Source organism: Mastacembelus armatus, chromosome 23, assembly GCF_900324485.2.
Source record: "Mastacembelus armatus chromosome 23, fMasArm1.2, whole genome shotgun sequence".
Taxonomy (NCBI): Eukaryota; Metazoa; Chordata; class Actinopteri; order Synbranchiformes; family Mastacembelidae; genus Mastacembelus; species Mastacembelus armatus.
Window position 1 is genome coordinate 3856455 of NC_046655.1, and position 12119 is coordinate 3868573.

Here is a 12119-nt window from a genome sequence, read left to right on the forward strand (position 1 = left end):
CTAAGGGTTTGATATGAAAAGTCGATTTCACAAATGGGTGATCAATTCTTCCTCCTCTGTGACTGCTGAATCCCATCCTGGCTCAGTGTGCAGGGGTCTGTGAGAGATCCATTTGTTGAGTTTTGTCTGAGATGAACTCAGGAACTGTTGAGGATAAGATTAACACCCCAGACAAAGTTAGAGATTGATTAGGAGCTTTGTTGCTGTTGCCAGCTCAGGATTTTTTGGAAGGCAACTTTATCTGCAGGGATGCAGTTCCTTAGAGCTCTGATACATCAAACATCAGTGTAACTGCTTTCATTCTTCCTTTAATTCTTAGAGACTGTCCTCAAAAACATACCCCATAGGTCAATGGGACAAGCACCTTATTCTCAATTGTAGTCACATTGTAAAGTTAAGCCTTTCAGTGTTTTCAGCACTTGTGCTGAAATGACAAAATCTTTAGCCTCTAGTGGCTTTAGTAGTTATGTCAGGAGCTAGGGAGGGAGACTGTGTAGGGAGAAGGTAGGGGTGCATCGATGTTTTGATGAAATATTGGAGTTTAGCTTTGGCGACCTCTGTTCATTTCCTGTTTCAAACCAGTAGTCAGTGTTGTTTCTTTTAGCCATGACCACAATCGTTCTCTAACCTTAACAAAGTACTTATTTCAACCTAAGCCATGATCTGTCTCTAAACTTAACTGACTTGTTATTGTGCTTAACTAATCAAGTTTTCACTATACCACTAACATGTCATAAATGTATTGTTTATAATCACAAACAACCTATAGAATCATTTAGTTTAGAAAACATCTGGATTTTGTTTATGAATATATGAAGAATAAGTTTTCGTTATTGCATTTAAATTTAAAAAATTCAAATTCTGTTTTAATTTTTCCTTTTTAGTTTATCTGTTTAAATTCCACCACTGTACAAACACCACCTGTGAATACACTATCAGTTCCTTGTTTCAAGGCAAAAGCAGAACTGTAAATTAGTTCCTCTTGTATATTTTTGGCTATTTGGCCTCAGACTTGCCCTTACACCAGACGTTCGCCAGTCCAGAAGTTCCCATGCTAAGCCTCACAGCTAAATTATCCAGCTGTGTGTTAGCTCATGTATGTGAACAGATGCTTTAGTCTGGATCTATGACAACAGATTCTTGTGAGCAGTGGCCTAAATTGTTCCTACACAGAGTAAGTGTTATTTCATGCTGAATATAATTAAGTGACTCTGAATACAAAAAGCTATAACTCTGCATATTATATAGTGTGTATCTATGTAGTCTGGTTAAATCCAGCATATAATTGCTCTTAATTCTTACACTTGGTGTTAAACAGCTGCACTTGAGCTATATCCTCAAGTGGTTTTTAAAAAAAAAAAAAAAGAAGTCGACATATGTTCACTTTACTCTTTGAAAGGTACAAAAATTATGTTGGAAAAATTAATTTTTTGCATCCCCAGTCACTTCTTAGGTTCTAGAAAATGAAAAACAAGTTCTGATCCCTGAAAAAATCATTTTATCCCAAGAAAGAGAATTAGTCCTATTGTGTTGAGGATGCAGGCTATAATACTCGATATGCAGTAATTATATAACATAGATGCCAGGCGATTTCATATGATCGGTTCAAAATTTTCTTCTATTTTGTCCTTACAGAGATCCGGAATGGCAACCTAAAGAGCATCCTGGGCCTCTTCTTCATCTTGTCACGCTACAAGCAGCAGCAGCAGCAACAACAGCAGTACTATCAGTCCCTGGTGGAGCTCAGCCAGCAGACCAGCAGCACTGCACCATCCGCCAGCAGCCTCAAAACACAAGAGATGCAGTCCAGGTATGTAACACCGGTGCAGATGCTGGTTGTGTTATGATAGTGTGGCTTAGGTTTGGGTGTGTTGTGAACACAGAGGTAGCCTAGAGGTTAAAGAGGCAACTTAATGTCACTGGTTTGAATTAGTAGGCCAGTTATTTTTTAAGATGTATGCTGGAATTAAGGTCTTCTGATTTATCACTTCTGAATGCTTAATTAGGTCCAGCTAGAGCATTTGTACATAGGAAATTGTTGGATATGACCGTCTCTCAGTGCTGAAAATGAATAGCAGCCCTTCATAGACAATGTTTCTTGTTAAATGCTCACAGGGTTTTTGCTGCATCAGCTCCATAAGGAAATTTTGACCGGGACAAGTGAAGTCAGCAGACAGCAGTTACATTGGATTTAAATTCTGCACTTGCAGTCATAGCCAGATTGTATGGGAAATTCAACAGTGAACACACTCTGGTAGTGAGATTAGTTAGAGCACTGACACAACATCTGACAATGATATTTAAAAATTAAATATAATCTATTATTTTAGTATAAAGACAAGCAAGCAGCAGTCTGAATGTGATGGGAATCCACCTGCCACCACCTTTAAAGGTGCAATGTGTAATGTAAGTTTTAGAGGCTCTAGTGGTGAGTTTGCAGAATGCAAACTTTTGAGCACCACTCACACCTCAACCCACCCCATCCGTTTCCAGGCACAGGGCAGGGTACAGTGGGTGTCACGTTTAAAATAAAATGCAATTCCCTGTCTAGAGCCAGCACAACATGGCTACTTCTGTAAAAGGAGACCCACTCCCTGTGTAGATTTAAAAGACTCATCATAAGATTAAGAAAATGCAATGGTTGGTATTTTCCAGTGATTGCACACTAATGACAACATATTTATGAACACTATATTCCATTTTTGGTAATCAATCCCTAAATATTACAAATTGAACCTTTAAACTGTTGCTTTAAAGTCACACATCAATGTAATTGCCATTTAAACAATAGCAATTAATAAAATATAAATATAAATGTGCAGCTAACTGGACATTTCAGAGATTTTAGAGATAGTTGTTGGTTTATAAAAAGCTGTTGTTTAGTTTGAACTACTTTATAATATACATACATGGACTTTACAGTATAAGTGATGGCATACAAGCAGTGAAGCAGTAAAAGGCAGTAAAAGCAAAGGAGGTCAGTCCCTGTGTGATGTAAATAGAAACAGCAGAAGGCTTAGAGGAGCATCTATGGGAAGGCCTGACATGCCGCACATGAGTGGCATTCCCCCTGACCAGATCAAGTTACTGCACTGTTGCTCTGTTTGGCTGCGCTGGGTGTGTAAGAGTCTGTGGCAGTGTGTGTGCGTAAAATCAGCACAGTAAGAGCAGTCAGTCTCAGCTCTAGAGGACAGGGTATGTGAGTAAGATGATATTGGCGAGAGCGTTACCCTCACACTGGACAAGTTAGGAAATGTTGGCAGTGAGGTCAGTGTATCATCTCTGTGTATGTGTGGGTGGTTATTAAGGGCACAGCTGCCTCCAACCTCCACCCTCCTGCCCCCCCCCCAACAACAGGTGGAGAATACTTACACACATATACACCAAAAGGCAACTTTGGAAGCACACTGCAGCATCAGTCTCTTAAATTGAAAAAACTGTGAAAGAGCATGAACTGATTTAAGCAGGGCTGGTTGGTGTGTGTGTGTGCGTGCGTGCAAGTGCATGTGTGTGTGGGGGTGGGGGTGCAGAGTAAGCCATAGGATCATGAGTGTGTGAGTCAAGCGTCAGACACATGATTTGTTACCACAGGTTGCTTTTGAACCAAAGTGTTGCATCTCATGCTCTACTCTCTGGCTAAAAAACAGGAAAGTAATATGCCAACAAAAACTTTGTGATAATGTTTTATTTAACGCTCTTCGGATTTGTATTTCAAAGTACTTTACATGGACCTAACTGAATGGTGGGTCAGTCACTACAAACTCATGCTTTGAATTCACACATTAATATGTAGAGTGGGGGAAATGTGAATTATTTGTGCATAATAACATAGAATTTTTGGTTTTAATATTTCACTCAATATTTCACTTAAATATCACATATTTTATATTATTTAAGAGTAAATAGGGGAAGACTGGGGATAAAGGAGTTAACAGCCAAACTGCATCATTAATCTGTCTTGCATTTTGTAGATATGAAACTGAGTTAAGATGAAGAATACACTTGTTACCAGTACAAAATGATGATAGTTTAAGTATTCTTTCTCTACATTCTTCATATTGTACCACGTTCTTTTATTTGAGACTTGAAACTTGAACGGTTCACAGGTGCCTTTCCATTCAAAATTTGAAACACTAAAATGTTATTAAATGTATTCATAAAAATCGTTTCTAATTGCAATTTTCCACAGAGATGAATTCCTGTAAGCTCCAGCTGACCCTGTAGATTTAGCATGTCTGAGTACCTTCATAAAATATAAGATAAGCCAAAATAATGGGTGTTTTAAATTAAAATGTTAAGCTTTTAAATTATCAGATGATCTAGGTCACAGATTTGCATAGAAAGAGACACACACTCAGGCACACACACATTTGGCCTACTGCACATTTACAGTTGTGATATTGGAGGCTTTCTATAGATAGCACCTGCTGGTCTAACTGGTGTCTTTGGGGCAGGGGATGGAATATATGTGACTGAGTGTGCCCGAGGGGAACTCCCCCATTGGCCAGAGCGCAACAGCCTGGAGCCACAGGAGGTTTTCAGAGATCCAGAAGGCAGGGGGGCCATGGCCTGGCAGGGCACAGCAAACCCTCCCTCTTTAACCCACCATGTCCTGGGGTGAACAAGTTGACCCCTTGGTTTGGCGCTCATCGCGCCTTCCCACCGCTGTGTGTCGCGACAGGAAGAGCCGTTTGCCATATGGGAGAGCCAACAGTCTGGCCAAGCCCAGCTCGTCTCCTAGGTACAGTTGTAACTTGTGTGCTAGTGTTGAGGGGACTGAGTTTGGATCTTTCTGGAAAGCACAGTGTTATGAGGAAGAGGGATTAGAAGCAGTGGCATCATGAACTGGTAAAGACCTTGGTTATACTTGTTTGTTGCTGTAAGCTGTCATACATCATGGATAGTTTTTATAGCCATTTTATGCCTAATAAATTATGCCCTATAATTACATCATCAGTTGTTAATATAATCTTAGACTGCTAATAGATGTGAGTAATTTCTTTATCTTTATCATACAATTAGTAGGAAGTTATGGTTGAATTTATTTATCAGTCGTAGCAACAACTTGCTTGATGAGTGGGGTACTAGACAATACAAGCCCCATTTTGTGCAGCATGTACAGCATTTTGAACTAATTCAATATATTATACTGTGTTACGTTATATATCACTATAATGAATCATTTGAATGTTTTAGGGTTTATTTTGGTAACTACATGCTTGAGGACTATCAGAAATCTATTTTGCCATATACAGTAGCAAGATTTAATTTTCTGCTGTGCTGAAGACAAATGGTGGCAGAATATATTAATATTATACAATCATTGTCAGCCAATAAAAAGAATGACAGTGGAGGAGCGGGAAGAAAATCAATGCACAGAAGATGTCGGGTTGACTGTGTTACCACAACAGATGGATATGTGGCTTCATGTGTGTGCCTGCACTTCAGCAAGAAGGCTGTAGCTGCATCAAACTGTTCTGAGAGAACCCTGTTGGTCACCCATGGATGCAAAGGTCAGATGACGTGCTATTACCTGCTGTCATCACGCTGGTCTGAATGTCTAAGTGCCAACCATTTTTCATCTAAAACCCATCAGTTTGCTACAGTCAAACTGGAACTGGTATTACTCGCATGTAATAGGACAGCAATGGCATTCAAATGTATGTATGTGCGCCACTGTGTGGTAGACTATTAGACACAGGGCTTGTTGATGTTTCTTTTATTAGATCCAAAAAGACAGAGTGCACCCTTGTCCCCAATATTACTACTGCATGCCCTTTGCCCACTCTTCGATTGTGTCCTCAGGTGTTCTTTGTTTAAATTGGAAAGATCTTAAATGCTGTGAGTTGGATGTACAGTATATTCCAGACAAAGGACTCTATGCCATTACTTATATGTTTCACTGCATTTTATAAAGTTGGAGGTGGGGTGGGATGGGTCAGGATGGGTGAAAGAATGTACACCACAGCACCCTGATTCCTGTGGATTGCTCTGACATGAGCTGCACTTGCACTAATTTGTCTTAGATTTCTGCAGCCTTTACTGCTTTTGAAGGTAAACCATGTTCTTCCATGTTAACAGCTTGGAAGTACACCCTGGCTCTGAATGTGAACAAAAAGAGAGAAAAGAAAGAAAGAAAGAAACAGGGTCCAAAAGCTTTACTTAGATAGGAACGCATTTAGCCATCAAAACACTGAAAATGCATTTTATAGTGTGATTGGCTCCATCAATCTCAGTTTGTCGTTTCTGTGTACTAAGTGCCATTTAGGGTATTTAATAGACCACAAAACATACTACTGGGAGATGAAATGTGATGTGGGCAGTGGGAGGGGGGGGGGCTAAGGGCACAATATTTAGTTGCCAGACATCATTAACCACCGTGTCATGTATCATATAGTTCATTAATACCATGATATGAAGGTGCTCGCTAATATAATGGGCAACTGCCCTGAACTTGCTCCCCCTGTGTTCTGCTGTCTGTTCCAAAGCTTGTTAGCATCATGAAAATCTGTATGTTCAGTCAGAAATGTACGATGACTCTGCACTTCATCACAGGTAGTTTAAAAATGAAGTTAATCTTCCAGAAGGGAGAGATTTAAATAGCGAAAGTGTGTAGGTGTGTGTGTGTGCATCTTCAGTATTACTGAGAGAGAGTCAGAGGGATCCTAGCAACGCACTTTTCATAAAAATTGTTTAATATGACAATTTATTTTCTAATAGTTCAAGCTTCCTGCATTTTTGGTTTTCTTCTTCTCGTTTTCTATGCACTCTTGAGTCAGCCTGGCGGCTAAATGTATGAAATGAACAAGTCTGCCATCAAACCTGTTGGTATTTGTTTCTATTCAGTTTCATGCAAAGTTGAGATCTGCACACCAAAAGCAGACTGGGCAGAAAATGAGATGCAGTGCGTCATTCAGCCACCCAGTATGGGTACTTTATTGTCTCTGTCCACTTTCACTCACCAACGCCAAACCAGCAGCCCACAGTCACAAAACAGAGTGCAAGTTGTTCCCTGTTAGAAAAGGATGGTGTTTGTTGCTTCCTCTGGCCTTCAGCTCCAACAAAACCAGCTGAGCCACTCTGGACATAGACAGTTTTGAGAGCCGGGCTGCTGTGGTGGCGCTTCTCAAGAGTGATGGAAGTAACATTAATGAGTAAGTTTGCAATTAGCTTCAAGTTATTTATGATACGTTAGTGTGTTATGGTCAAAAAAGAGCTTATTGCAGTAACGTTGACTGTATTTTAAAGTATTTACGAGTAGTAGTCCTATTATAAATTTTATTTGCTTTGTACACAGTGGAAAAATGGTGACAGTATCTAATAATACTGACATTTTGCTCAATGGAAATGAAAATGACACAGATATTCATACAGGACATCATGCTGAGCACATTTATGCACTTCACTGAGCGCAGGGTGTGTGTGTGTGTGTAATGATTGAAGACATGAAGCACTCCAGGTGTAACTACTCCCTAAAACAGGCAGCGTTAATTCCCGTCTCTGTGGATGACTAACTGTGGGTGTTTGGCTTAGTTAGAAACTGTGACTGCTGCCCTGGGCATTTCCTTTGCCTCTTCCTCATGTGTAAAGTGCTTTGGGGTTTTCTTCAAACAGCACCACCACAAAATGTGATTGTGAAAGTTGGCTGGCCTGTTGTATGTCAGCAGCCCTATAAATGGATGTTACTGGCTTAGCCATACACATGGGGTAATAAACATGTGTGAGTCATCATGTGAAAAATCAAACCATTGCTCACTGGGCATGCTACAGTATGTATCATTTGCTTCTTCTTTTCGTTCCCTATCTTTCTGTCTGCCTCTGTCTGAATGCCTCCTCTCAGTCACATTATTACATTAAGGCATGGATTAAGAAAATTCCAGAAAGATGGTTGTCTCATTCCTCGTCAAACTATGTTAACGGTTTATCTGTCATCTTCTCTGCTCTCTCAGTCTCACAGCACGATATGCAAGTCCTCCGGGCCACAGTGGAATAGGGTCACCGCAGAAGAAAAACACAAGGTAATTATGGAAAATAGTTAATGCAACTCTTTTATTTTATTAGCTGAGATGATTCTCGCACAATTAGCATTACATATTTTGAAGTGATTTTTTTTTGCATGCACCTGTGCCTTCACGTGTCCATTTTGCCTCATGTTTTCCTGTTTTAGTGGTACTATGTTGTCACAGAGAGTTATTTTGTAGTATCTGAGTACTATTTGAGTGTTTACTCAACAACTAAACTTAACCATTTTATTATAATTACAAATGAATGCCAACCAAAAGGCTACCAGAAGCACTTAAAAAAGAATTTGGTGCCTCACAGTGCAAGTTGCTTACTTGTCTTTGAAGTCAGTCTTAATGTCTGTATTGAGTACAACATTTTACGAGAGTAGTGCTTTTCTGTGTGATGTGACCTTTGAGAGTATCCTTTTTACACATCTTGGCAACAAAGCTAGTGCTAAATGAGCTAGCAGACACACTCTAATGACACTCATGTTGCCAATCTCTATGCTGCAGTTGTAGCTAGCGGTCAGGGAACCAGAGGCTTCTAGCTCCCTAAAGATGCCGTGAGTGAGATGGTAAACCTATCAGACACACACATGCTGTAAGCACAAGTGTTCAGGCTCACATAGTCCTGCACACATATTCATACAATTCACGTGCACGTATAAGCAGAAATTCCCAAAGACAGAGATACAAAGAAATATCATACACTCATATTCATATGAGACATGCACCCACAAATCTACCCATATATACTGTATGTACACACCCCAGAGTCCAGTTGTCTGTGTACTTGCAGCATTTGTTCCAACTAAGAGGTGGTGGGAACCACCACGTTGGCAAATAACTCCTCTCCAGTCGCCACTGAGCAATGGCAAAAATGCTACAGCGAGCAGCTCCAACCATTCGAGTAGTAATCTGGCCGCTCACATCATGGACAACAAACTACATGCAGATGAAGAGACACACACACACACACGCATACACACATAAGACAAACCAAAAAAATCCTGCTGTAGAGGTTAGTGACTGGTAACAGTCACCCCTGTTGCTATACGTTTCCATTCATATAAGCCTGAGTACCACGTTTAATTGCTGTCTCACCATCTTAGAAGTTATTTTATTCCCCAGAAATAGTCTCCTCTCCTAATCCCGGAAGCAAGAAAGTTTCAGCATCTCTAAAATAGCAAAACAACTGATCTCTCTCTTTCACATGCTGTGGTGGATGTAGTGAAGGGTACATGTGTTTCCCTGAAGGTGCTGCCGTTTTTAGGGGTTTTATGGTTTTTATTTGACATTCTGCTTGTTAGCCAAAGCTAAAGGAGCAACTTTCATCATAGCAGCAGCTGAAGTTTTTGCTCCAGTTTCAGTTCCTGTTATTGGGTGTGGAAGCATGTCCACTGTGTTTTTGTTTGTTTGTGTTTAGACTCACATTACCTTCTCAGTTGAGTGCTCTTTGCTGCAATTGCTCTTCTCAGTAACAGTATACAGTACATAAATAAATGGCCTAATTTGAGCATAGGGCTGAGACAAAAGGGTTTGGTTGCAATTGGTGGCTTTTGTTATGTTCTGCTTTCCAAGTATGATACACCAGGTGCCTTGCATTCTGCCAGGTATAAGATGTTTTTGAAATAGGCATGCATGAGATAGGTGCCAGTTTGAATCTCCACACTCAACAGCAAAACTTTGGCAGGGAAAGTGAATATTAGTGCTCCCTCCACTGCAAGAAGCACTGGTAATAGATGGTGACTGACAGTCTGAATATTATCATGTCTCTGTACTCTCTTCTTCATCTTACTAGTATGCTGCAGATCCTAAATCCTAAAACAAAGTCAGTGTCCAGAATTTACATCATATTTTCTTCTCAAGTTCCATTTTGCTGAGCCATTATCAAACATATTTTTTGGAAGATGAAAGACTTGGATGATAAAAGGGAGTACCTCTGATTTCCATCTGAATTGCCCCACTCTCTTGTTCATTTTCCCAGTGTTTATCTCTCATTTTCTTTTGTCTGGGTTTATGGCTACAGTATCTTTTTGTTTCTCTGCCTTTATGCCTCTTATTGCCTCTCTTACTCTTTCTCTTAATTTTTCTTAATTTCTCTTCTTGTTGATTGTACCTATGAAAGCTTCTGGTTTATGTAAGATATTTAATTTGACCATGAAAATTAATTCTCTGGCTCTCTGTATTATGTGGTTGCATCCATCTTTATCAGCCCATTGAGGCAGTGTCAGCATCAACATCTCTAAACAGGCTAAAGTCTGCTGTAATTGCCACTGTAGATGTGCTTTAGGGTGTGAAAGTATGACATAACAGAGTGTAAGAGACTGGCACATTTGCTCCTTGATGCATTTGAGACTGCACATGGACTGACTTTTTAGGCAGTTGTGCTTTGACTTCTGACTGCAAGTTGCTTAATCACTGAGCCTTGTTTTATTTTTTTTGGAATTGGAAATTTCTTTTATTTTGAAATATATGTATATTTCAAAGCAAAATTATTAAGATAGACACACGTAACGTAAATGTTGGTGGTTATTCGGCAATCAAATCTCTGCTGCAGTGGTAGAAGACCTGGATTTTTTGTGTGGTATGTGAAATTAGTGCATCTGTCTAATATGTTTTAAGTAGGTTTACATTATTGTTTACATTAGCTGTGTTTAGATCACCATATATTTTCCTGGTTTCAGAATCAAATCCAATCAAGGCATTATAATAAACAGAATATCTAAAAGAAGAGATCTAACAATTTGTACAAATAACACCATTACAAGGAGGCATGTGCAAAACAGGCTCCATCTAAATTATTTAAGAGCGGAGAGAACATGCGGCATGTACTGTCGCAGGATAATTGCTGGATCTGACTTTTAGTACCTCTCTTTATATTAGCACTGTCACCTCTAGTTCATCCATTGTTTAGTTGCAGTTGTCCTCAATATAAAATATATTCCAGATCCATCGAGTTGTAAAGGGCATGTCACCACCATTTAATTCCGCTACATGACTGACCAACATTTTAAAGTCTTGAAGGGATACACCTGGGAAATAAAAGCAGAGTGTTTTTCCCTAACCAAATAGTTCTAGTATTGACTGAATCACTCAGTGGCATTTCTTATCAGCCGTTGGATGCCCTACTATTGACTGATGTTCTTGTGTCCTTTCACACACAGAATTAGAATCAAAATAAAGTTCACCTTACTAAGCTCAAAAGCAGGATGTACTGAGACAGAAGACAGAAGTGAACTTTATCTTTTCCAAAAAAGTTCATCATAGCTGCTGTTGTTGTGGTACAAGGTAAAGAACACTGCATGCGGTGTAAGAAGATATTTTAAGATCAGGATGTTGTTTGTTCACGTCAACCTATCTTTCTATTCATCGTATAACATACAGACCCTAAAAACCAATTATGACTATATGACACATGTTTTCTTTGCTAGGGCGTTGTGCCCACTTCAGGACTCCGCTTCAAAAACCTCCAACATCTTAACTGTATCTGCAGTTAAACATGAGTGACACATTAAGTGTAGTGGATTGATTATCTTTGTTAAAGGACATCACGACAGCTTTCAAGCAGGGAGACAGAAAGACATCAAGTTTTTAAAATATGTTCAGTGTTTTTTCTTTCCCTTTCTTTATTTACAAAGACCAGGATGTGAATGGAAACACCCACGGCCCTCTGATTCAAGTTCTTAACTCAGTGCCTACTTTTTCAGCATTACCAATCCTAACTCCTATCTCATCTTAAATTGTTTTTGATGTTAAAAAAAAAAAGGCAAGGATATTATGTGTGTAAGAATGTAGAGAAACTTGCTAATAACACATATTTCCCTGTATGTATGTGGTAGTCTTTGTATCTTTCTGCACAGAGTGTAAGACTTACCAAAATGTAAACTCCACCTCCTTCTTTCTTGGTCCCATTTCAGTCTATAAGCACACACACACACCCTTCCTTGATCTAAGTCCTAAGGGTTTTAAGACATCACACACAGGCCCATGTACATTGAAAGAGCTGTGGTTGTCGTAATTTTTCCTCCTGTCTCTACATAGGTCTGTGTTTGAAACTGTTTCAACATAACCAATACATCCCTAGTCCTCTTGTTCAGCCAGAAAACACTGTCT

General features: G+C 39.5%; 1 protein-coding gene across 10 annotated transcripts in view; it reads left to right on the top strand.

Moving 5' to 3' along the window:
• The window catches only part of nav3 (neuron navigator 3), a 257362-nt gene that overhangs the window by 161074 nt on the left and 84169 nt on the right, over positions 1 to 12119 (top strand). For 8 of the 10 annotated variants that reach the window (XM_026326360.1, XM_026326355.1, XM_026326356.1 and 5 more), the window contains exons 5-6: positions 1636 to 1810; positions 7950 to 8018. In XM_026326360.1, coding sequence (XP_026182145.1) covers positions 1636 to 1810; positions 7950 to 8018 — 244 coding nt within the window. Of the gene's footprint in view, positions 1 to 1635; positions 1811 to 4713; positions 4849 to 5330; positions 5514 to 7949; positions 8019 to 12119 lie in introns of those variants that run through there. The other 2 variants (XM_026326365.1, XM_026326364.1) reach the window with 2 other exon arrangements.